The following is a 24,570-nucleotide window of genomic DNA, read 5'->3' as shown; positions in this document are numbered from 1 at the left end:
AACGGCCAACGATTTATATGTTTCATGTTAATAGCGATAAAGGTAATATTATTTGGGCACCGTTCCGCACCTCGTTTAATTACCATAGCGGGCACGATGCGATGGTTTCTGTAACGATTCGTCAATTATTTCGTTAATAGAACTACATATAAGACTTCCTTTATCGATATTAATGTGAGCTGAAAACGCAAAACACAATATACGATAGCTTTTATTACATTTAGAACGCAAAATTCATATTGGAAGAACATTAACATGTTTACTGTAAAACTATTTAACTTTTGGATATAACATAAATAAATTACGAACATTAATCGCTGTTTCTAATTTACATCCCAAGACAATTCATCATGTTACAATATAAACTTCTAATTGTAAACGTCGGCGCAACGTCACCATTTAGTTAACTAAAAATAGTTGAAATTAACTGTTTCCTTAATGTTGGCATGTCGACTGTTTAAAACGGTACATATTCAAGAGAATTCATATTTTTTTATTATTTTTTTATTGCCCTTGTAGGCAGTTGAGCACACGGCCCATCTGATGGTGAGTGGTTACCGTCGCTCATGGACTTCAGCAATGCCAGGGGCAGAGCCAAGCCGCTGCCTACCGCTTAATACTCTCCATAAGCCTCGTTTGAAGAAGGACATGTCATAGCGCTCGGGAAACACCGTAGAGGGGAGCTCATTCCATAGCCGGATGGTGCGTGGCAAAAAAGATCTCTGGAAGCGCACTGTGGATGACCGCAGTGGCTCCAGGTAGTATGGATGAACTCTACTCCGGTGGTGGGCGGTGCGGTGGTAAAAACGAGATGCCGGTATCATCTCGAATAATTCCTCAGAGCACTCCCCATGGAACATACGGTACAAAATACAGAGGGAACCGAAGTCCCTCCGCAGACCCAGAGGTTCCAAACGATCCGAGAGAATGGGATTATCGACAATCCGAACGGCCCTCTTCTGTAGGGAGTCAAATGGAAGAAGCTGGTATTTGGGAGCCCCGGCCCAGAGATGGGAGCAGTACTCCACGCGAGGCCGGACTTGTGCTTTATAAAGCAAAAGCCTTTGTCCAGGCGTGAAGTACCGCTTCGCTCTGTTGAGGACTCCCAGCATTTTGGACGCCAACTTGGCTTTGCCTTCCAAATGACTCCGAAACTGGACGTCGCTCGAAATGTCGACCCCAAGTATCCCGATACTCTTGGAAGGTTGCAGGGATACTCCTTGGAATTGCGGCGCCATGACAAAGGGGTCCTTCTTGGCAGTGAACGCGCAAACTTGTGTCTTTAACGGGTTGAATTGAACCAAGTTCAATTCACCCCATTTGGAGACTCGCCCCAGAGAGTTCTCCACTTCAGACACAAGTTTTGATCGTCTCTCTTGCACCACGCTCCGAGAGAGACTCTGATGTCCGATATATCGCGCATCCCCCGTGCTGTCATCCGCATAGCAATGCATGCCATCAATAGACAGCATGTCATTGATATACAGGATGAAAAGCGTCGGGGAGAGCACCGAACCTTGTGGAACGCCAGCGTTAATGGTCATGGTATCAGAACAGTCACCGTCTACAACAACCATGATGCTTCGCCCATCCAAAAAGCTAGCGATCCACTTGCAGAGACCCTCGGGGATTCCGTAAGATGGTAGCTTCGACAGAAGTGCCCTATGCCAGACCCTGTCGAAGGCCTTCGCGATATCAAGGCTCACAGCAAGAGCCTCGCCCTTGCTTTCCAAGGCTTCAGCCCACCTGTGAGTAAGGTATACAAGAAGATCGCCAGCTGAGCGACCGTGACGGAAGCCGTACTGTCGGTCACTGATCAGCTGGCGATCCTCAAGATACTTCAGGAGTTGTATATTTATTATTCGCTCCATCACCTTGGAAAGCAAGGAATTTATCGCGATAGGCCTATAGCTCGATGGGTCCGACCGGTCACCCTTCTTGGGGATAGGGTGGACGTGGGCGGTCTTCCATGAAGACGGAACCCTGTTAGCGCAATAAGAAAGACGATACAAACGCGTTAGCGCAGGCGTCAGCTCAGGGGTGCACCTTTTCAGAACCACTGCAGGGATGCCGTCCGGCCCACTCGACTTATGGACGTCCAGGAGTCGGAGCTCCCGCCTGACTGTACACTGTGTGAAACAGATCTCCGGCAGGGAGCTATCACACCGGGGGATGTTCGGTGGTGTGACACCCCCGTCGTCCACAGTCGAGTTCGAGGCGAAGAGTTTGACCAGAAGGTCAGCCTTCTCTTTCGCACTATGGGCCAGACTGTCATCGGACTTGCGTAGTGGTGGGAGACTAGACCTGCAAAAGTTTCCTTCTGCAGCTTTGGCGAGCGACCAAAAAGCACGGCTCCCAGAGGGATAGCTCTTCAGTCGCTCGCCAATTCTAGCAACGTGCTCCGATTTCGCCCTGACAATAACCTTCTTGTAGGACCTGGAAGCGGCGTTATATTTCCGCCTTTCCTCCGAGATGTTAGGATCCCGACGTCTCCTGGCATCATTCCATGCCACGTATGCGAACCGCTTGAGGTGTGCAGCATCCCTGCTGGCATTATTATACCAGGGTCTGCTGCGACCCCCAACGGGCACTTCAGAGGAGGGAATAAACAATTCCATCCCCTGGAGCACCACGTCTTTAAGACGGTCCGCACAGACGTCAGGATCAGCAGAGGAAAAGCAGAACCGCCCCCATGGGTAGGATGCGTAAAATTCACGCAATCCATCCCAATCTGCTGACATATACTGCCAAACTCTTCGATACCCGGTCGTCGTTCGACGACTAGGACGAGAGAGTGGTGTGGCAGCACGGATAAGGCAGTGATCAGACGATCCAAGCGGAGCGTCGACCACCACACTGTATCCGGCTGGATCGGTGGTCAGCAGAAGGTCCAACAGAGAAGGCTCGTGCCCCTCAATATCTGGGGCACGGGTGGGCTGTGTCACCAGCTGGGAGAAGCCGTAGGCCAGGGCGAAATCGTAGGCAGCCCGGCCTGGGAGGTCAGTGGTTCTGGACCCCAACCACTCTTGGTGGTGAGCGTTAAAGTCTCCAAGAACCACTAACTCCGCAGATGGGTACTGCTCAAGCACGCGGTTAGTCCCCTCTTGCACATGCTCTATCAGAGCTGAACCTGCATCACTGTTGTGGGACCTGTACAGGCACGCGTAGACTCGGGTACAACCCCCGTGATCTACGCGTAGCCACAAGAGGGACAGGTCCCGTTGTTCGAGGCCTCGTAGACGGCGACAACAGACATCAGCCCGGACGAATACACACACCCCGGCTTTACGCAGGAAGTTGTGCTCCAATACGTAGCCGGGGTATTCAAGGTACGAAGTATCATCCGGAGCAGATATCTGCGTCTCCGTCAGAAAAAGTAGGGCAGGCTGCGCCGTCTCAAGATGGTGGTGTACGAGGTTGCTATGTAGACCCCTTACATTGCTGAAATCCACATTAAATGTGGAATGGGGAATCGCCGACAAAACCCTTTTTCTTTTTCGAACTGTCATATTTTTTTTGGAGAGTGGGATTAGGTGGGGTAGGAAGTTCGAGGCGAAATCATGACAACACCTGAATAAAGCGCGGAACACAGTACGTGCTCGACCACGGGTTGCGTGAGAGACTGACTCAGGGCATGGAAGGGCCCCCAGTCCACCCTGCGTGCGATAGCCGGGATCCACTCCGGTCTCCGACTCCGGCACGACGACCGCACCACAGGCTTTTACACCGGTTGGCGGGACAGCTTCCCGGGGCGGAGTTGAGTAGTGACACCCGGGTTCAGGTCCCCAACTGACCGGCGGGCGGCGGCGAACACCGTTTCACTGGGTCTCCCTATACCCCCGTCAAACAATCACGTCCCGCGAGCTCGCACGCACATCTGCTCCGCATGTTCCAGGTATCATCAAGATTCACCCCGAACAAGGAAGAGGAAAGGGAAGGAATAAAATAAAACTGGCTCTCCAACCCACACGCCGGAACACAGCTAGGCTATTTGGCGGCGGACTCTAGTTGGAGGGTGGTCGCCAGCCAGTCGGACAAGTCCTACCACCTATTATGTATTTGGCTCCCGTTTTGCACCACCCAGGGGTCACTTGTAGGGAATCGCGGGTTAAACCTACGGAAGCGGGAAGCCATCAACCCCCAAAATGACTAAGCTACCCCCACTTACTACTATGAATACGAGTGACTATTGTCGCACAAAACAGATCGTCAGGTTTGAGCCCCGTGACCTCACCTACTTGTTAGGTTACGCTGACATAGACTCTCAAGGCTATCAGCTTTCTTTTTCTTCTCAGTCGTACACTCCTTGCGGAGTGGTCGTGGATATTTATGTCTTATTGCTTGGTTGCAGCTTTTGTGAGGCTTCTCCATCTCTCTCTATTTGTGGCGGTACGTGTACATTCAGAAAGGGAACACTTATTCGGTTATTCCCAACTGAACTGAAAATCGTTAACGAAAAGATTCACGAAATATTATTGCTAACATAATCAAAGTACCTCGATATTTGCAAGCCCCATTTTATTTGTAAGAAAGAAAGATGGAGGTGATCGTATGTATGTGAATTACAGAGAGCTTGATAACGTGCACTGATAGTTACCCTCTTCCCTTAATCAATGACCAGATAGGCAAACTACACGGAGCCCGATTTTACTGTAGTTTCGATTTTGCCTCTAGTTTCCACCAGCTGAAAGTCCATAAAGTAATAGAGAAAACAAATTATATCAACAGGCCAATACGAATTTTCGGCTATGCCCTTTGGTCTTCGAAATGCTCCACAAGTTTTTCAAAGAGCAGTCAACGCAGCTTTGAAATCGCTTAACGATGATAAAAAATTTATTTGACGCATCGGGGGCGCGCCTGACAGTTACGGGAAGAATGCCCGTATAATAATTGACAGTTATGGCACTGGCTATAGCGCCTCAGGAACGATCGATACGTGCTGCTCCAGCTGATAATTATGGGCAAAGTGGACGGAAAGAGACGTGCTGGGCGAAGAAAGAAATCATGGCTCCGGAATATCCGGGAGTGGACCGGTATTGCCTCCGTCGAACAGCTGTTCCGGCTGGCTGCAGATAAAAACGAATATAGAAAGCTAACGGCCAACCTTCAGGATTGAAGAGGCACTGGAAGAAGAAGAAGGCACTGGCTAGATGTGCCTTTTTGTGAGGGGTGTGATACAATGTCTGTAAGCTCTGGCACCTCGGGTGCAGGTATTAGAAATGTAGAAAAACTATTGTCGATCTCGCACTATTTCTGAAGAAACTCCATCTAAATAGATGGTAGGTTTCTAGGTTCAAGAAATATTTCAACAAAAGCTACGATAATGGAGGGTAAAAAAAGGTGTGAAATAAAGAAGGAAAAAAATAATGAAAAAAAGGGGAACGAAACAAAAAAAGTTAAGACATTGAAGAGTCTATCCGGTCCAATGGCTTGGCTATAGGCATGTTTATCCGGACTAGCCACAATAATTAGCTACGGGGATTACGATCCGGTCTAGTTTGAAAACTCAAGGGATCACAATTTTGTGACATACTTACATACCTCAAGAGTCTAAATGAAGTGGCCCAGGTATGTAAGCAGTCTGAAAGGTATTTCCGGCCAGTACAGGGGTTTCTGAAGAATTAATTATGCGAACCGAATCGGACCAGATTGTTAATATAATAGACCATGTCTTAAGTTGCATCCGTTAAATTCAGGATGAACGATCATCCTTATTTCTACAGACCAACCATAAAAAGGCGCACGAATACAAGCGAACGTCAGTATGGCCGTGACGGCGTTAACGATATTTCTAATAAACAACACGTGCAACAGGAGTGACTCATACACAAGCCAGGTGCGCCGGTTGTGTCGTTCCACTCATAAACAACACGTGCAACAGGAGTGACTCATAGATAAACCACGTGTGCCGGCCGTTATAAAAAGGCGGTACGTGCCTCGCAATGGACATTCCTTCTACTGCGTTTGCCCGATGCACTTACTACATTCTTGTTACGTTGTGTGATTAAGTGATGGTTGTACGTACTGGTTAAGGCTGGATAAGTGTTAAAGTAAATTAAGTTATCATATTGTTGATTAAATCGGGAATCAAAACGTGACTTCGTTTTACTTGGTGTTACAACAAGATAATGTCTACCCCTGATCCTTTTTAATATTTTTTTATTGCTTAGGTTACGGTGGACGAGCTCACAGCCCACCTGGTGATAAGTGGTTACAGGAGCCCATAGACATCTACAACTTAAATGCGCCACCCACCCGGCTGCCCCACCCTTCAAACCGAAACACATTACTGCTTCACAGCAGAAATGGGCAGGATTTGGGTACCTACCCGCGCGGACTCTCAAGAAGTCCTACCACCAGTAAAAGATCCTATACATAAATACTCTTTTGTTAATTGTTAAACTTTTGTTTATTGTTAAAGTCAGTGGTCAAATTGAGAATAAATTAATATTGTTTGTCTTTATAGTACATTGTGAGATGTCCTACTTTTTTCCTGCGGTACACATTCTATTTTTTCTCCTACCAGGCCGAAAGTTCGACATTGTAAAAAACTTAGCACCCGTGGAGTACTGAGCCGGGGTCCAGGGGGGAGGGTTTGGGGGGCGGAGCCCTCCCACTCATAAAAAAAACAATTAAACTGTTTTTTAATTTTTATATAAACTACTACTAATTGAATAAGAACTGTCTGATGCACTCATCTTTGTTTAATACTTCACTATTAAATTTTATTGCCTTTTGTTTATTTCACTTTTACACTAAACACAATATTGCAAATTACCCGAGCACAACAATGGCGGAGAATTTTAGGTGCGTGAGAGCAGACGTAGACACTAACACGCATGCGCACTTGTCAGTACTCAGGGAGGAAAAGTTAAGCTTTCTTCCCTGTACAGTGGGACGGAAACCGAACTTTCGGCGTAGGTAGGAGAAAAATATTATTTGTCTATAGTATTGTAGCCTTGGCGAAATCTGTGATTATAGAAGTATAATAAATAGTTTTTGACAATAGAATAATAATGTGGTATGCACAAACGACTGTCATCCCAATAGTCGTTGGCGCTACCGGGGTTGTAGCTAAAAGTATTACAAGATACCTAAATAAATTGGACAGCAACATTAACGTTGGTACCCTACAGAAACAGGCAGCTATTCACACATCAATTATACTTAGTAAGGTGCTTGGAGACACAGTATTCGTACATAACACACAAGAACACTACACACAAAACACGCCACGACTGTCAGACATACAACAGCCAATCGACACACAACATTCATCGAACACACCAAATCCAACAGATACATACTCATACAACGGCAACACAACAGCCAATAACGCAGCGCGGAGGACGATGAGGAAGACGACGAGGAGGACGACGGGAAGAAGAGAGGCAATACTCACACACAGTAACACACGCTGGGGTTCTCTTCATTATTTAGTCATTTTCTATTCTTTTTTCTTTTTTTCACATAAAATCTCATTAAAATTTTCGGGTATAGATACCTTTTTTCCTGTGGGAAACGGGACGGGATATTTATCAAAGCCGACATAAATCGAGGAAGAAAAACAAAATAATGTTAAACTTATAATTTTAATTATGGTCGAATTTCGACCGCTGGATCATAGATAATACACATAAATCCATATATCTATATATTAATACGTGAAGCAGAAACTTTGTATCCCTTTTTGCGAAAATTACGCGGACGGAAGAGTATGAAATTTTCCACACTTATAGAGAATATAGAGAAGAAGTGCACAATGCTTATATGTTTTTTAAATAATGCATAAAACATACATTAAATCAATAAAGAAAACATAACACACACTACATACCATGTATTTGACGCACACACGCATGCATACTATTTATTGTCAAACTTTCGTTCTTGATGTCTGGTCAAATCGAAAATAGATTGGCGAAATTTGTATTATAGAAGTATAAAATACAATCATAATAGTGAACAAACTTACAAATCCAATTAATTATAGTCGAATTTCGACTACTGCGGGACCTCTAGTAAGTATTAATACGTGAAGGAAAAACTTTGTATCCCATTTTACGAAAATTGCGCGGACGGAGGAGTACGAAATTTCCCACACTTACAGAGAATATAGAGAAGGAGTGCAGAATGTTAATATTTTTATTAGTTGTGTGGACGAGCTCACAGCCCACCTGGTGTTAAGTGGTTACTGGAGCCCATAGACATCTACAACGTAAATGCGCCACACACCTTGAGATATAAGTTCTAAGGTCTCAGTATAGTCACAACGGCTGCCCCACCCTTTAAACCGAAACGCATTACTGCTTCACGGCAGAAATAGGCTGAGTGGTGGTACCTACCCGTGCGGACTCACAAGAGGTCCTACCACCAGTAAGTTTAATAGTCTTTGACAATAGAATCATAATAGTGTACAAACTTATAATTTCCATTATTTATTGTCGAATTTCGACTACCAGGGGACCACTAGTTAGTTATAGATAACCAGCTCAAGCACTCAACAAAAATGTTTACGGGCGTCGGCCACTAGATGGCTTCGCTTCGATTAGATTCTCATTGCTCCTGTAGATGGCTGTAACATATTGACTATGCTGTGTTTTATTTTTAATGAAGGATTTTGTAAATTTTCAGTAACCACAAATTGATAAAATTTAATCAATTATTCTATAATAAATAAAGACTTGTACGGTTCATTAATCTTTTACTTTCTGTGTTTAGTTACACAATAATTAAATGCCTTAACTTTAACAACTTAAAAGTTTAGGGGCATCCGCTACAAGATGTCGATAGTTTCCATACAAAAAAGTATTTGTCTTAAAGTATCGCAGTTTCAGGGCCCTGCGGTGGATGACCACTAGTTAACAGTCAAATCTTAGTTTATATTTTCTCCGTACATTACTAAAGCATTCTTTGAAAAATCGCGCGCAACCAGCAATATCGACAAGCAGACCTTCAAAATAATAGGTTAAAAAAACTAAAAAAATACGCTTTTATACAAAAAGCTTTTTATGGTATTAATAGTTATAAATATTTTGATAGTATCCTGAAAAGCACCCAACGCTTTTTTTACGATAAAATCATTTTTTCTTACACTATTTTTTATTTAAATTTATTTATTTTTTTCAAATTTTTTAGTTGGACTTTCTATAAAAGCGTATTATTTTAGATTTTTATTTAAATATTATTTATTTTTAATTTTTTAGTTGAATTTCATTTCTTTAATTTTTATTTTTTTTATTTTTCAACAATTTCATCTGAATCAGTCGGTAACTTATTCGAGAAATAGGTGATCGGCGCGCCTGTTAGTTTCCCTTCTTGGTCTTGACGCAGACACTCCGGGTCTCAAGAAAACAAAAAAATCACTAATCCTGATTATTCTAGTAAGGATAACGGATCAAACTGTTTAAAATATTGAATTGTCATCGGTCCTTAATAAGTATTCCAAATTTCGAGTTAATCCAACGTTTTTAAGGGGGTCAAAATCATGTTCAAAGATTCCGTTACATACTAACATACGTAAGAAGCTAATAAAAGCGTATTAAAACTGAACCCCTTCATTAATGAGGAGCTATCCCCCACTATCCTGCGTGTTTCAGCCTCAATCGATCCGTTTTAAATTGAAACTATAGATTTAGAGACTTCGATCGTGTCAGGCGAGGGGCGAGCAAGTCCCACAGAAAGCAATAAAAAACAAACCTCATCTTAAATGGCCAGGATCATACCGAATGAGCGAATCATCAGTGGGATATCGCTCGGTCGGGAAGACACGGATAGCATAACACACCTTTCAATTGGAAAGAAAGAGTGAGATATATAAGGGTGAGCTCCGATGGATAGGGCCCCATATGAACGTTTTCCCGTAGCTCGCATTACCGAAAGGTCGTATGTCAGTGTTATTCACTGAACTTTATGGACACCGGCGAACGATAGAATGAGCTCACGGCCCGCCCAATGTTAAGAGGCTGCTAAAGCCCATAAGCATTGAGGCTACAGGTCTATTTAGAGGTGGAATTCAATCGTGAACATTTGTCTTTAGAAAAACTGGTAGCTGTCAGCGGGATTCGAGTTCCAACACCGCTTGAAACAAATGTACCGGGCTTCTTATCCATTAGGCCACTACGACTTTTGAACCGTTCATCAGATTGGGATGAAACTTGGCATAGTTGCTGTTGGCACATCATAGCGTAGAAGGTTCCTATCGTGGCAAAAGCTTCCCATCAATGTCTATTAAATGCTTATTTGGATAAGATCTATTGTTTTTTTTTTAATTTTTTTATTTATTTCTTAGATGATTGGACGATCTCAAACGTAAATGCGCCACCTACCATGAGATATGAGTTCGCACGAGCAGGTACCACCGCCCTACCTATTTCTGCCGTTGCCGTGAAGCAGTTATGTATTTCGTTTTGAAGACTGAGTCAGTCGTACTGTAAAAATGACACTTACAGCTCATGTCTAAAGATGGCTAGCGGCATTTATGTTGCTGATGTCTATGGACTCCGGTAGCCGCTTAACAAAAGCAGCAACTCCGTCCGTAAACTTTTTTTTCCTTTATGCATGCACAAAACAAATTACAACCATAGAAATTATAAGCTTAAATATTCTATAAAACAATCTGGATTGCAATTCAAAACAGGTGCATACAGAAAAATTATAACAACTGAATAGATGCTGAATAGAGACGTCGCTTAGAACCTTTGTTGAGATCAGCGGACCGCCCCGCCTAGTCCCGCCCCCAAAGAGGCTGGGACCGTACGAATCTGCAGCTCATCTCATCATCAGTCACTGCGAACACGTGTTAAGGTATGGTCATATGTGTATTCGACAAAAACACTCGTGTGAACGTGCAAACAATAAAATATTGTGATGATTCAATGAAAAAGTTTGGAAGAAAAAGAAAATCATTTTTTCGAAGGTAAGACTTGATGCGGCAATTTTTGATGTTAATTATCCATTTATATTGAACTAATAGTCCCACAGTAGTTGAAATGGGACTATAATTAATTGAAATCATAAGTTTAAACATTACTAGAGGTCCCGCAGTAGTCGAAATTCGACTATAATTAATTGGAATTATAAGTTTGTACACTATTATGATTCTATTTTATACTTCTATAATCACAAATTTCGCCAAGACTACACTATAAAAAATATTAACAAAGACAAATAATATTTAATTTCAGTGTACTTAATGTATTCTCAATTTGACAACAGACGTCAAGAACAAAAGTTTGACAGTAAAATAGTATGTATGCGTGTGTGCGTCAAATACATGGTCTGTAGTGTGTGTAATGTTTTCTTTATTGATTTAATGTATCTTTTATGCATTATTTAAAAAAAATATTAGCATTGTGCACTTCTTCTCTATATTCTCTATAAGTGTGGAAAATTTCATAATCCTCCGTCCCCGCAATTTTCGTACAAAGGGATACAAAGTTTTTGCTTCACGTATTAATATATAGATTATGGTTCTATTGTCAAACACTATTATACTTTACTAGCGGCCCGCTCCGGCTTCGGTCGGGTCTTTAACAAAATTTTTAAAATAAAAAATTATAATACACACACATTATCCCTTATGTTTGCGTCAGGTCTCTAAAAATAGAAAATTATAAAGATAGTTTTAACATTATTTTTTTAATAAACTTTTATATTCGTTTAAATAATATTTGTTTTATCTATTTTTTTATTATTTAATATTATTATTTTTCTAGTTTTCCTAAAAAGGTCATATATACAAAACAAAAGCCATTGGGTTTATTGAGTCAGAGCTTCCTTGTACTGGCTGAGCCCTTGCTCGCCCACCTGTCGTTGTGAAACTGGAAAGGCCTCCGGGGCACCAGTAAACACACAATTATAAAAAAGCTACCCTGTCAACGATATTTGACGTTATTTTTTATTTTTTAAATAAATTAACACTTAGTGAGCGAAGAAATGCTATAGATAGAAGAGTATGGAAGGAGAAAACATGTTGCGCCGACCCCAGATGACTGGGAGAAGGGCAGGATAATGATGATGACTCCTTCTCTATATTCTCTATAAGTATGGGAAATTTCATACTCCTCAATCCGCGCAATTTTCGTAAAAAGAGCTACAAAGTTTTTGCTTCACGTATTAATATAAAGATGTTAGGGTGTCTTGCGAACCAACTCTGGTAGTACTACAAACCTGACCATTTTCGTCGCGAAGCATTTTCCTATTCACAGGTAAAACAATACAATTAAGATTGTAGCCTCATTATGTGTGAAATTAAACATAAAAGTTGAGAAATGTAATATAATTTTTAATAGATTAATTATATACGAAATTACAACAAAAAATAAAACAGAATTCGGTCAAATAAAATGAATTATCGTCTATGTACTCGAAGACAATTAAACACGCATTTTTCAATTTAATTTATTTATTTATCAGATAACTTTTTTTACCTATGCTGATAGTCTTGAGAGGCTATTTCAGCTTCTCCTTGACGTGGAGGTGAGCTCACGGGGCTCAAACCGAAGAGTTGCTAACACTGACCCTAGCAAGAGGAGTCCAAACGTTAGGGCGAAGCTGAAATAGCCTCTCAAGGCTATAAGCATAGGTAGGAAAAAAAAACGTGGCTCAAGCCGGGAGTGTTGCTAACACTAGCCCTAGCAAGAGCAGTGCTTCGCAGTATCTATCACCGGATCAGAAACGGGTCGCGTTGAGAAGATCCGGTGAGAAACTCAGAGGGCTGTATCTATGGGTTAATTGACTCGTCGAGCCCTTCGTCGCAAGCGACGGGTTCGACGAGGACGATGACCGGTGCTTGGGTACCGGTACCTAAAAGCACCGTTAATGGATCGGGAGGATTCGTAATGACGTGTTTAGGGCGAAATCGACTGTTTACCATTCGGTCCACAGGATAAGGTATGCTCAGATAACAATAATCCATTCCAATTCACACATTTAACTCAAAATTAAATTAATACGGGTACTAAAGTACAAATACTCTAGTTAAAGAAAACAAAATGAAATAAAGAATGAACAATAATAATGAGATTATAATGTTATTTAAAATATTAAAAATGTCAAGTATCAGTCTCTAATATAGTAGTAATTTTTTTTGTTAATAAGCATTATTTACGATTTCTTCCGTTATATTTATTTACCTAAGAAGTTATCATTATTTTTGTTACTTAGCAAGTGAAACGTGAAGCAAAAGCTTTAAAGGGCTACCCTTTTTAATCTTAAAAAGGGTAGTCCTTTTTACGAATATTGCGCGGACGGAGGAGGTTGAAATTTCCCACACTCACAGAGAATAATATAAAGAAGGAGTGCAGAATGCTATTTTTTTTGAATAATGCATAAAAAACCATTAAACCAATTAAGAAAACATTACACACTCTTCCGTGTATTTGACACACACGCATATACACTTTTTTGTTTATTGTTAAAGTCTGTGGTCAAATTGTGAATAGATTAAATATTGATTGTCCTTAATGTTATTGGTCCATAGTGTCTACAGTTGTCTTGACGAGGGTGGTGACTCCCCCGCTTCATTACTGGCGTACGATTTCCCTCCATCTGCTGGGATTCTTGGCTTCGTGACGGACATCGCGGAGCTTGATTTTCAGTGAAGGTCAAATTATATCCGATCGATAAATCGCGTTAGAATGAAACCGTGTTGTAAAATACCGTGTTAAATAAATATAAACTAATTAAAAACGTTATTCATTAGCGCGCTTAGACTCGTCCGTACAGGTTGACACTTAATACCTATTACCGAACTGCGCAATAGTCGGTATTCCGACGCTCTGCACTTCATAGAGTCCTACAATCGAACTGCGCAATAGTCTGTATTCCGACGCTCCGTACTTCATACGCATTAATAGAATTCAATCTATCGACGGTTCGCGCTCAAAGCGTTATTGTATATCAACAAAGCGAATAATTAGCATTGTTTTACAAACTTAATATTATCCTGAATAATAGCATCCTGAATCCTGAATAATAGAATCCTGATCACGCAGGAGCCAGTCACCGTCGACGCCCTAGACACGTCCTTACGGATCCATCAGATCCAATAACCTTTGCATTAGACGCCTTCAGCTCTAGCACTAGGAGCAGGCTTAGGGACCCCGGTAACCGTACTCGTTGAACTCGACAAAGAGGTCGACGTGCAAACTAACCCATGCATCAGCCCGCTGAGTTTCTCGCCGGATCTTCTCAGCGGGTCGCAATTCCGATCCAGTAGTAGATTTAATCGCGAAGCAGTTACTCTTGAGTTGTTAGGTCTTCTTCGGAGGCGCTCGGGCAGCTGTTAGCATATCCCACCCCGCCTGGCTGAGCCCTTACTCGCCCACCTATCCTGGTGAAACTGGAAAGCAGTAACTCATCAATCATAAAAAAAAAATCGGCAGGGATGACATTAAAATATTCCCTCACTTGCATAGATAGGTCAAGATAAACAACGATATCTCAAATGCATCATCCCGAATTATCACAACACAAACATTGTCGATGTTAATATCCATGACCTTATCTCGAATATGGGTCACGATCGCTTACAATCAGCCGAGCTGTTAACACGACCGCCCACCAAAACATGTGATTCGCGTAACGACCGCATTCATCTATACATACAAATAAAATTGGAGTGTCTGTTTGTAATATTGAAGTAACCGCTTTTTGCTACATGCATATGGATATATTATTATATACGGTACATACACCAAAATAGCATTTTTTACAATTTTTGTATGTCTGCCTGTCAGTCTGTTTGTTCCGACTGATCTCTGGAACGGCTGGACTGATTTTGACGGGACTTTCACTGATAGGTAGCTGATGATATAAGGAGTAACTTGGGTTACTTTTTTTAGACTAGCTTAGCCCCGCGGCGTCATCCGCGGTACGATAATAACCGCGGGTAGCATCGCGGGACTCAGCTATCGAAGCGAAGCGAGGGCGGGTCGCTGGTTAACAATATGTTCAGCACGTGTGTAAATATTAAAATGTGTCTTGTTTACGACAAAACATCAAAATATTCCATGTTATTTTAGAGTTCTGCATACAACTTTATTTTGTTCACTTATGATAGAAATTGTCTCGATTTGAGTAGCGTAGGCCCGCGTGGGTAGGTATCGCTGTTCTGCTCGTTCCTGCCGCGAAGTAATAGCCTTTATTCTTACTCAGCATTTAAACGATTTCCTTATGTCCCCCCGGATTCACTCTCGGTGCTTTTAGGACCCTCAAGCACCGGTCCCCATCCTCGTCGAACTCGTCGACTACGACGAAGAGCTCGACGAGCGAACAAGCCCATAGACACAGCCCACTGAGTTCCTCGCCGGATCTTCTCAGTGGGTCGCGTTTCCTATCCGATGGTAAATTCTGCGAAGCACTGCTCTTGCTAGGGTTCGTGTTAACAAGATCGTCACGTTTGAGCCCCGTGAGCTCACCTACTAGTTAAGGTTACGCTAATATGGTCTCTCTAGACCATCAGCTTAGGTAGGAAAAAAGTTTTTGATTACAAAGTTTCTATTATAAAGTACAAAAAGTTTTTGGAACGAAGTTCCTTACGGGACGATGCGCTGGAGTACCCTAACCGGGAAAAAACGTCCGTAGCGTAAGATTTTTATTAGTGTACGACACACAGTGTACGGCTTAACTTTGTAATAACGTACAAAAAATAACATATTTTTTATAAATAAGTGTGAATAAAAAAAAGTTGATAACTTTGTAAAGTAGTTTATTTTTATTTTTATCAATAAAAAAATCATAATAAAAAATGTATACCCGAACAATAATTATTTTCTTTATATTAATACGTGAAGCAAAAACTTTGTATCCCTTTTTACGAAAATTGCGCGGACGGAGGAGTATCAAATTTTCCACACTTATAGAGAATATAGAGAAGAAATGCACAAATCTAATATTTTTTTTAAATAATGCATAAAAGATACATTAAATCAATAAAGAAAACATTACACATACTACATACCATGTATTTGACGCACACACGCATGCATACTTTTTATTGTCAAACTTTTGTTCTTGACGTCTGTGGTCAAATTGAGAATAGATTAAATATTGTTTGTCTTTATTAATATTTTTTTATAGTGTAGCCTTGGCGAAATTTGTGATTATGGAAGTATAAAATAGAATCATAATAGTCTACAAACTTACAATTCCAATTAAATATAGTCGAATTTCGACTACTGCGGGACCTCTAGTTTTCTTTATACCTCGAATAGAACTTAAAATTAATATTTTTATAATAAGGAATTTCGTCCCTATCCGGTGTCCCACGACACCACACATCTTTTTTATTACATTTATTACAATTTTGATCATATTAGTGTTTATGATTTCGTAATTGCGCTAATGTAATATTTTGGGGTATCGGAACAGTGGCTGGGCACAATCGCAATTCGGGTTTTATTTCATTAGCTAGTAGCAAACAAACATGGGGGATACACACACATTAAATTAAGAATAAAAATATAAATTGCCTCTTCAAACCTCGGCTAAGAGACCAAGAAATAACTTAAGATAATATGTACATATCATTTAAATGTTAAAACAAAGTGTGTGACTTTATATAAATACGTATTTATAAATAAAATATCCTGGCAGTCCTCAACAGAGTGAAGCGGTAATTCACGCCTGGACAAAGACTTTTGCTTTATAAAGAACAAGTCCGGCCTCGCGTGTGGAACCTCTGGGTCTGCGGAGGGACTTCGCTTCTCTCTGCATTTTGTACCGTATGTTCCATGGGGAGTGCTCTGAGGAATTATTTGAGATGACACCATCATCTCGTTTTTACTATCGCACCGCCCGCCATCGGAGTAGAGTTCATCCATACTACCTGGAGCCACTGCGTTCACCCACAGTGCGTTTCCAGAGATTTTTTTTGCCACGTACCATTCGGCTTTGGAATGAGCTCTCCATCACGGTGTTTCCCGAGCGCTATGACATGTCCTTCTTCAAACGAGGCTTGTGGAGAGTACTCAACGGTAGGCAGCAGCTTGGCTCTGCCCCTGGCATTGCTGAAGTCCATGGTCGACGGTAACCACTCACCATCGGGTGGGCCGTATGCTCGTCTGCCTAAAAGGGTAAAAAAAACCAATCCGAATTCAATAAAAACAATATTATTGAGTTAGGAATCAGCCTACCTAAGTAGGTAACTAGATTTTTTTTTTCTTGATCCCGTAATTTTATTTTTATTTGCTATTTGTAAGTTTGTTTACAATAGCCAAAGCTATGTACAGTAATACGGGTTTGCTGAGTGCACTGGTGGTAGGACCTCTTGTGAGTCCGCACGGGTAGGTACCACCACCCTGCCTATTTCTGCTATGAAACAGTAATGCGTTTCGGTTTGAAGGGTGGGGCAGCCGTTATAGCTCTAAACTGAGACCTTAGAACTTATGTCTTAAGGTGGGTGGCGCATTTACGTTGTAGATGTCTATGGGCTCTTGTAACCACTTAACACCAGGTGGGCTGTGAGCTCGTCCACCAATCTAAGCAAGAAGGTAGCGGTGGCAAAGGCGGTGGTACCTATCCGTGGGGACTCACAAGACTCCTACCACCAGTAATCACGCAAATTATAATAATTATAATTTTTATATAGCAAATTATTATAATTTTTTGCGGGTTCGGTTTTTATTACACGATGCTATTCCTCCACCGTGGAAGTCAATCGTGAACATTTGTTAAGTACGTATTTCATTAGAAAAATTGACTGAACAAGTATTTAATTTTGGCAGATTATCGAAATGTCGAGCTACGGAAGTATGTCACCGTCGGACGAGGGCTTCGACAGATACGATCCACCATTCTACTGTCAACCACCACATCAAGGTACGGCTTGAGCGCGCTGGACACAGGTGCAATGAGAGTCAGCTTAGTCTTAACAATGTAAAGTCAGTATTGCTGTTCAAAGCACCGGTCACCCGGTCAACAATTCGACGAGCGAATTAATTCATACAGACCACTGAGTTTCTCGCCGGATCTTCTCAGTGGGTCGCGTTTCCGATCCGGTGGTAGATTCTGCGAAGCACTGTTCTTCCTAAGGTTAGTGTTAGCAACGTCGTCTGGTTTGAGCCCCGTGAGCTCACCTACCTGTTAGGTTACGCTGACATAGCCTCTCAATCAGCTTAGGTAAGAAAAAAAAGCTGTTCAAACTTACACGAGAATTGGGATTCTTGGGGTCGATCTTTGTGAGCGGTTTTCAATATCCGAGTAATTTTAAAGTCATATTGGCTTTTGGAATTTTGGGACTCCTAAGCTGAACGAAATTGGATTTCACGCCGTTAATTCCATAGACGGCCTCTCGGAATCTATAGATGTCTCCTGAATGCCTTGGAGCTAGATACTTTAAACTGGACGACATGAATACTTCGCTGCAGTAATTCTTACCATCCACCAGTGATCTCTGTCGTCATGGACCGGTGTCTCCAAGCACCACAATTTGACTCACTAAGACCGTTCGAATTGGCGATCATTCCGATCTCAAAGTCGTCAGGATCTGTAGTGGGAACTATGATTCTTTCTCTATTTTCCATCGCGTTTTACCATACCACCACCAGAGCACAACCCCTACCACCCAGAAATGCCGCGCTCTTCCGCTGTTCATATCCGGATATCATTATTACCACGTACCATTTCTAGAATGAATTCCTCTTCGCTTTGTTTCCTAAACGAAGTGATATCTCCTTTTTGAAACAGAGTCGTCTCTCGTTTAGATACAGAAATATTATTTAATAATTATCTTAAACCCACACATATGTAGTGTAATTATTCAGTTAACACAGAGCTGTGTTTGAACAAATGTTAACCTTCAAATTTTCGACACTAATCCTTTTTAGGTGTGCGATATAATTTCGATACTCTATAATGTAGTTGTGATGCAAACAACTTTTAAAGGGTTAATCTCTCGTTTATATTATCATTATATAATTTCTTATTGTTCTTGATTGTGAATTTTCAGGCTGTATTTCTTTTGTGATTTCTTAGGTGATTTGTGACTTCTGCCGTTAAATTACGAATACTATTAAATTCTTTTTGGTTTTAATGTGAAAGTAATATTGTACATAATATTGTGCGTCTTGTAGCTGTTGAGTCCCGTTCAGAACTAAAGGTGGTTGTGCATTTTACGCGACGCGGAGCTTGCACCGTTCCGCCGGCTTACCGCCCCCTCCCTCGCCGCGCTGCCTCCGTCTTTCCCGACTTCACGAAAGAGGAGATGATGCGTAAACACCTATGTTTCAGATATTTTACAGTTTTCGTGGCCACGAAACTATTCAGGAAAATTGTAAAGTACACACTTTATGATCTCTATGGTACAAGGTTCCGTCTGTTACCATTAAAATAATATAATTACAATAAAAAACGAGAGATTAATTCGTAAAAGTAGTTTGTATTGTTTGACTGACTCGGTGGTCCAGTGATTAGTTGCACAGACTGTTACACCGAAGGTCGTGGGTTCGATTCCCGCACCGGGCTAATATTTGTGTGATGACCAGTGTTGCTCTTTGTCTGGGCGTTTATTATCTATATATTTATATATTTAAACGTATTTATGTATGTATGTCAATCTCTGGTACCCATAACACAGGGAATCCTAATTTGGGACCAGATGACCGTGCATGATTTGTTCACAGTTTAAAAAATTTATAAAACCATTGTGTTTTTCTAGACAAAGCCAAACGGTAACTCTAAATATAGATCTTTCAGGTAGCTCCATGGATGGCAGTGTGTATTGGCCGGCTCCCAACCCTGAAGGTCATGAACTGGATTCCTCCGAGATATACCATGACAACGCGCACTTCATAGGACGAAGCTATGGTAAGTTTTAGCCTCCTTCCAAATTTGAGAAGGTGCTAAATTCTAGGTTTTTTTATTAAGAAAACCGACTTTGACGATTCTTTGTTATTTAAAATAGGTATGGTCCCATTTAAATCGTATCAAGATGCGAACAAAGGTTTTTGAGTTACCTTAATAATGCGTGTTTAATTAACTTTGACTACATTGACGATATACTCATTGTATTCAAAACGGTTTTCTCTTTTAGTTAAAATTGCAATATATAGTTATTGTCATTCGTGTTGTTTGATGTTTTAAACAATAGGGCACGTAGGAAGAACTTTTGAAAGCGAATCGAGAAAAAAGCTATCGTAAAAAAATTTAATGTAACGATTGGATGTGATTTGTATTATTAAAGAAGATATTCATTGCCTAAAGCTGTCGTGTAATTTTTGGTCTGAGGAAATTGAACGAAGGTGATTATGTATCTGAGCGTATCTCTCAAATTACATACGTGACTTAGTCGCTATAAAAGCCGTCATCCTTAGCACATCATATAGGATATCGATTCTCGGTGCTTCTAGAGATGTTATGAGCAAAATCTACCAGGGAAGCATGGTTTCGGCAGCAGTCTGTCCCGTCACCGTAAACGTGTAAACATGACAATGACCTAGCGAGTTATAAGATGCGTATTCCGCAGTGATAACAAAGATATTAAATGTTTTCATCACACTTTTATTAGATTGTATCTATTTATCTATGTGATGGAATATTTCAACGTTATTTCCACTGAATCCAAGACGCCCCATCAACTTGACAATCGGCACGCGCGTCAAGGGTCAATGTCGACAGAATAATTTCATAACTTCGCTCTAATATCTTGACTAAATTCGCTAGGGTGAGAAGATTGACTTTTTTATATATATTTCTTTGTATCCTAGGTTACGATGAGATGCAGGTCACTTCGAACGAGCCATACGATCCTTTCCACCACAATATTCATCATTCCTACACTCAGAACGGCTCAGGTACGTAAAATAACAATATGTCAGAATTCGATATTGGGCTTAATAATGCACAAAGGACAAACATTCAATGTAATAAATAAATAAAAAAACAAATGCTACTTGTACATTGATTTAAGTATTTTAAATAATATAATTATTATTTTTCGTGCCTATATTTGCTTAAACTAGCTCGCGATCAACCAGGTGATAGTATAGACAACGTAAATGCCGTCACCCACCTAACGACATGAGTTGTAAATCACAGTTTTTACAGTACAACAGCTATCCCATTCATCAAAACCAAACGCTTTACTGCCTCACTGCAGAAGCAGGCAGGGTGGTGGTATTTACCCAAGCAGGCTGATAACACGCCCGATTATCACTAATTATGTAAATTATTATTTTTGCGAATTTATTATTTACTGGTGGTAGGACTTCTTGTGAGTCCGCACGGGTAGGTACCACCACCCTGCCTATTTCTGCCGTGAAGCAGTAATGCGTTTTGGTTTGAACGGTGTGGCAGTCTTTGTAACTATACTGAGACCTTAGACCTTATATCTCAAGGTGGGTGGCGCATTTACGTTGTAGATGTCTATGGGCTCCAGTAACCACTTAACACCAGGTAGGCTGTGAGCTCGTCCACCCATCAAAGCAATAAAAAAATAATAATAATAATACACGACGTTATTAGTTCACCGTGGAAGTCAATCGTGAAGTACGTATTTCATTACAAAAATTTAGTTATTACCTGTCTGCGGGATTCGAACACCGGCTCAATCGCGTTACATGCTCTGTAAAAACTACATTACAACATCCTTTTAATTTACGGACATATCTTAGTAGCTATTTCAGACTGAGGGTATGAATGAGTATGGTTAGATTGCCCTTTTATTAAAGTGTAAGCACAGCCCACAGAGTTTCTCGCCAGATCTTCTCAGTGGGTCGCGATTCCAATCCAGTGGTAGATTCTGCGAAACACTATTCTTGCTAGGCAAACTCTAGTATTAGCAAATTCTCTCAGGTCGAGCCCGTGAGCTCAACTTACCGTCCGGGCCTAGCTGGAATAACCCCTTAGGCTACCAGCGAATATTTTATAGCGAATAGAGATTTTTATTAAAAAATAAGTAAACCACAATTATCTCTATTGTAATGGTTATTCGATGTCATTTAATCCAGATTCCCTTTCGATATATTAAGTCGCAGTGAAGTCGCATGAAATGTGAGGATCGTGAATGTACCTCCGAATAAATCGTTCGTAGGTCTTGATTGCGATCTCCAGTCCCTCCCGCTCCGGTACGAGCGACCGGCTCCTCCATCGTTCATCAGAGTCGCCAAGCGGCGTACCACAGCCAACAAGAAGGAGAGGAGACGCACCGAAAACATTAATACAGCGTTCTCGGATCTGCGTGATTGTATACCTAATGTGCCGCCAGACACGAAACTTTCAAAGGTGAGTCACATCACCTCTCAATTCAAACACAGAAAAGGTAAACTGAACTGACATGCTCTTGTGTCTTACAACATTCAGAAGTGTTCTGTCTCGTTCTCTCGCTAGTTAAACGTATAAGTACCTATTCTTAACAGATTATTAAAAAAGAAGGGTATAGATTTCGACTGTACATATTTTCAAATTTTAAATGTCACCTGAGTAATTTTTCAAGATGTACCGAATTTAATGATTGGAATTTTTTATTATTTACATTCGAAAACTGATCGCTTCTCGCGTATTCCTAATTGAATACATAGTATCAAGATTCTACCAGTGATTTTTTGGTTATTCTTAATAATGCACGTTAAATTGACTTCGAGACTATATTGATGATATACTAATTGTTTTTCGTTAGAGTCAGTTTTTTTAGAATTTTGAATTATTTTAAATGGTTTTCGAGCAAGGCTTCAATCAGAACGATGCCCTAGGTAATTTTATCCCCAAAAAAACAGACCATCTGTTTGCTGGTGATGACTAAGAATAGTACCAGCACATTTGTTCTGGCGGGTGTCGTCGTCGGCGGCAGGGACTACCACCATTGACTGGTGGTAGACCAGATTGCGAACCATAATTCTGCCTATTTCTGTTGCAAAGCAGTCAGTCAGTCCAGCTCGAAGAGTAAGACAGTAGTTATTTAACACGGTAGAGAGTGAGGCGACTTTTAGACTTACAATGACATTGTACAATACATTTTAATGTACAATAAGATTGAAAGGCGCTTTGAATTCAAACGATCAATTTTATTGCACAATAATACGAATTGCACAGTGTTTTCGTGTTATGGTTATGGGCGTACTCCCTGTCAAGACGAACTACGGACTGAAAGACAGCGCAATATTGACCCTAAACGATGCAATGTAAAAATATGGTGCAAAAAATTAAACTGGCTCAAATTTTCGTTCAATCATTGTGCAATCTTCAACATTAAATCTAATCAATAATATTGCTCAATTCGCAATATTGCGCAATATAATTGATCGTGTAGTCCAGGGGTCACCAAATGGCGGACCGCGGACCCATTTGTGCGGATCGCGAGGACACAGTAACTTGCACTACAGAGTACAGAAGTTTCCCGTGAAGAAGTTCTGGATAAAAAATTGTGTGTGAAACTCCTTACTTTGCTTGGATCAACGTGTATTTGTGAAGTAGCATTAGCGTAAATGAACTTCACTGAGAATAAATTTTGATCTCGACTTACTGATGAACATCCGGGGCTTAATGTCAATAGCTTACACCAAAATTTCCTCCAAATATCACAGGCAGATAGCCCGCAACAAAAAAAAACACATTTTATCATTGGTATGTTCAAAAATACTTTTGTTATTCCGGTAATTACATATGTTTGTAATTGTAATGGTAATTACATATCTTTACACTTTACACTCACTATATAAGTATATTGGAGAGACTTTCCACATCACCAGCGGCTTCTGCCGTCAGACCCAGTTCACCTATTGTTAACTTCGAACTCATTGTGATCTAAATGTATCAGATGGTGCGCAAGAGATCTCAAACTATCAACATAGCCTTCTCGAATCTTAGGCAGCACATTCCCCATGTACTGCCCGACACTAAAATGACTAAGGTTAGTCGCGTCCCGGAAACATAACGACCTCTGAACTGTGAATTCGGCCTATTTATATATTTCTACTAGCTAGGATCCGACAGACGTTGTCCTGTGAATGCATACACAAAAATTCATTCGAGTCATTACTGGTAGTAGGACCTCTTGTGAGTCCACGCGGGTAGGTACCACCACCCTGCCTATTTCTGCCGTGAAGCAGTAATGCGTTTCGGTTTGAAGGGTGGGGCAGCCGTTGTAACTATACTTAAGACATTAGAACGTATATCTCAAAGTGGGTGGCGCATTTAGGTTGTAGATGTCTATGGGCTCCAGTAACCATTTAATACCAGGTGAGCTCTAAGCAATAAAAAAAGTCGATCCAGCCGTTTAGTTGCAGTATAGATAAATAACCTAGATACTGACAACAGCGCCATCTGCTGCGCTGATTTGTGAAGCTAAACCATCCAGGGCGCCACCCAAACGCATACAAAAAAATGCATTAAAATCATTCCAGCCGTTTAGGAGGATTTCAGTGACAAACACACGCACAGAAGAAATCTATATATATATAAAGATAAAGAAGATATTTATCGCGTTTTTTCGTCCCAAACCCTTCCAACTTATGATTACAATTGAGAATATAATGACATATTTACGTCTTATATGGCGTTTATATCGAAGTAAGCGTGATAACAACGTCGTATAAATCGATGAACACCGGCTGCACGCGCGATAAAGTGTCA

The 24,570-nt window shown here is 41.0% G+C and overlaps 1 protein-coding gene across 3 annotated transcripts in view; it reads left to right on the top strand.

Annotated features, from left to right (window-relative positions):
• The first annotated feature begins 10,719 nt into the window (after positions 1-10,719).
• Positions 10,720-24,570, top strand: part of LOC101741562 (heart- and neural crest derivatives-expressed protein 2) — a 33,225-nt gene continuing 19,374 nt past the window's right edge. The window contains exons 1-6 of one of the 3 annotated variants that reach the window (XM_062671022.1): positions 10,720-10,918; positions 17,730-17,823; positions 19,699-19,809; positions 20,709-20,795; positions 22,034-22,224; positions 23,756-23,848. In XM_062671022.1, the coding sequence (XP_062527006.1) occupies positions 17,739-17,823; positions 19,699-19,809; positions 20,709-20,795; positions 22,034-22,224; positions 23,756-23,848 (567 nt within the window). In that variant the 5' untranslated portion in view covers positions 10,720-10,918; positions 17,730-17,738. The remainder of the gene's footprint in view (positions 10,919-17,729; positions 17,824-19,698; positions 19,810-20,708; positions 20,796-22,033; positions 22,225-23,755; positions 23,849-24,570) is intronic. The other 2 variants (XM_004924172.5, XM_012688711.4) reach the window with 2 other exon arrangements.

Source organism: Bombyx mori, chromosome 11 (assembly GCF_030269925.1).
Source record: "Bombyx mori chromosome 11, ASM3026992v2".
Classification (NCBI taxonomy): domain Eukaryota; kingdom Metazoa; phylum Arthropoda; class Insecta; order Lepidoptera; family Bombycidae; genus Bombyx; species Bombyx mori.
This window is presented reverse-complemented; position numbering and strand designations above follow the sequence as displayed.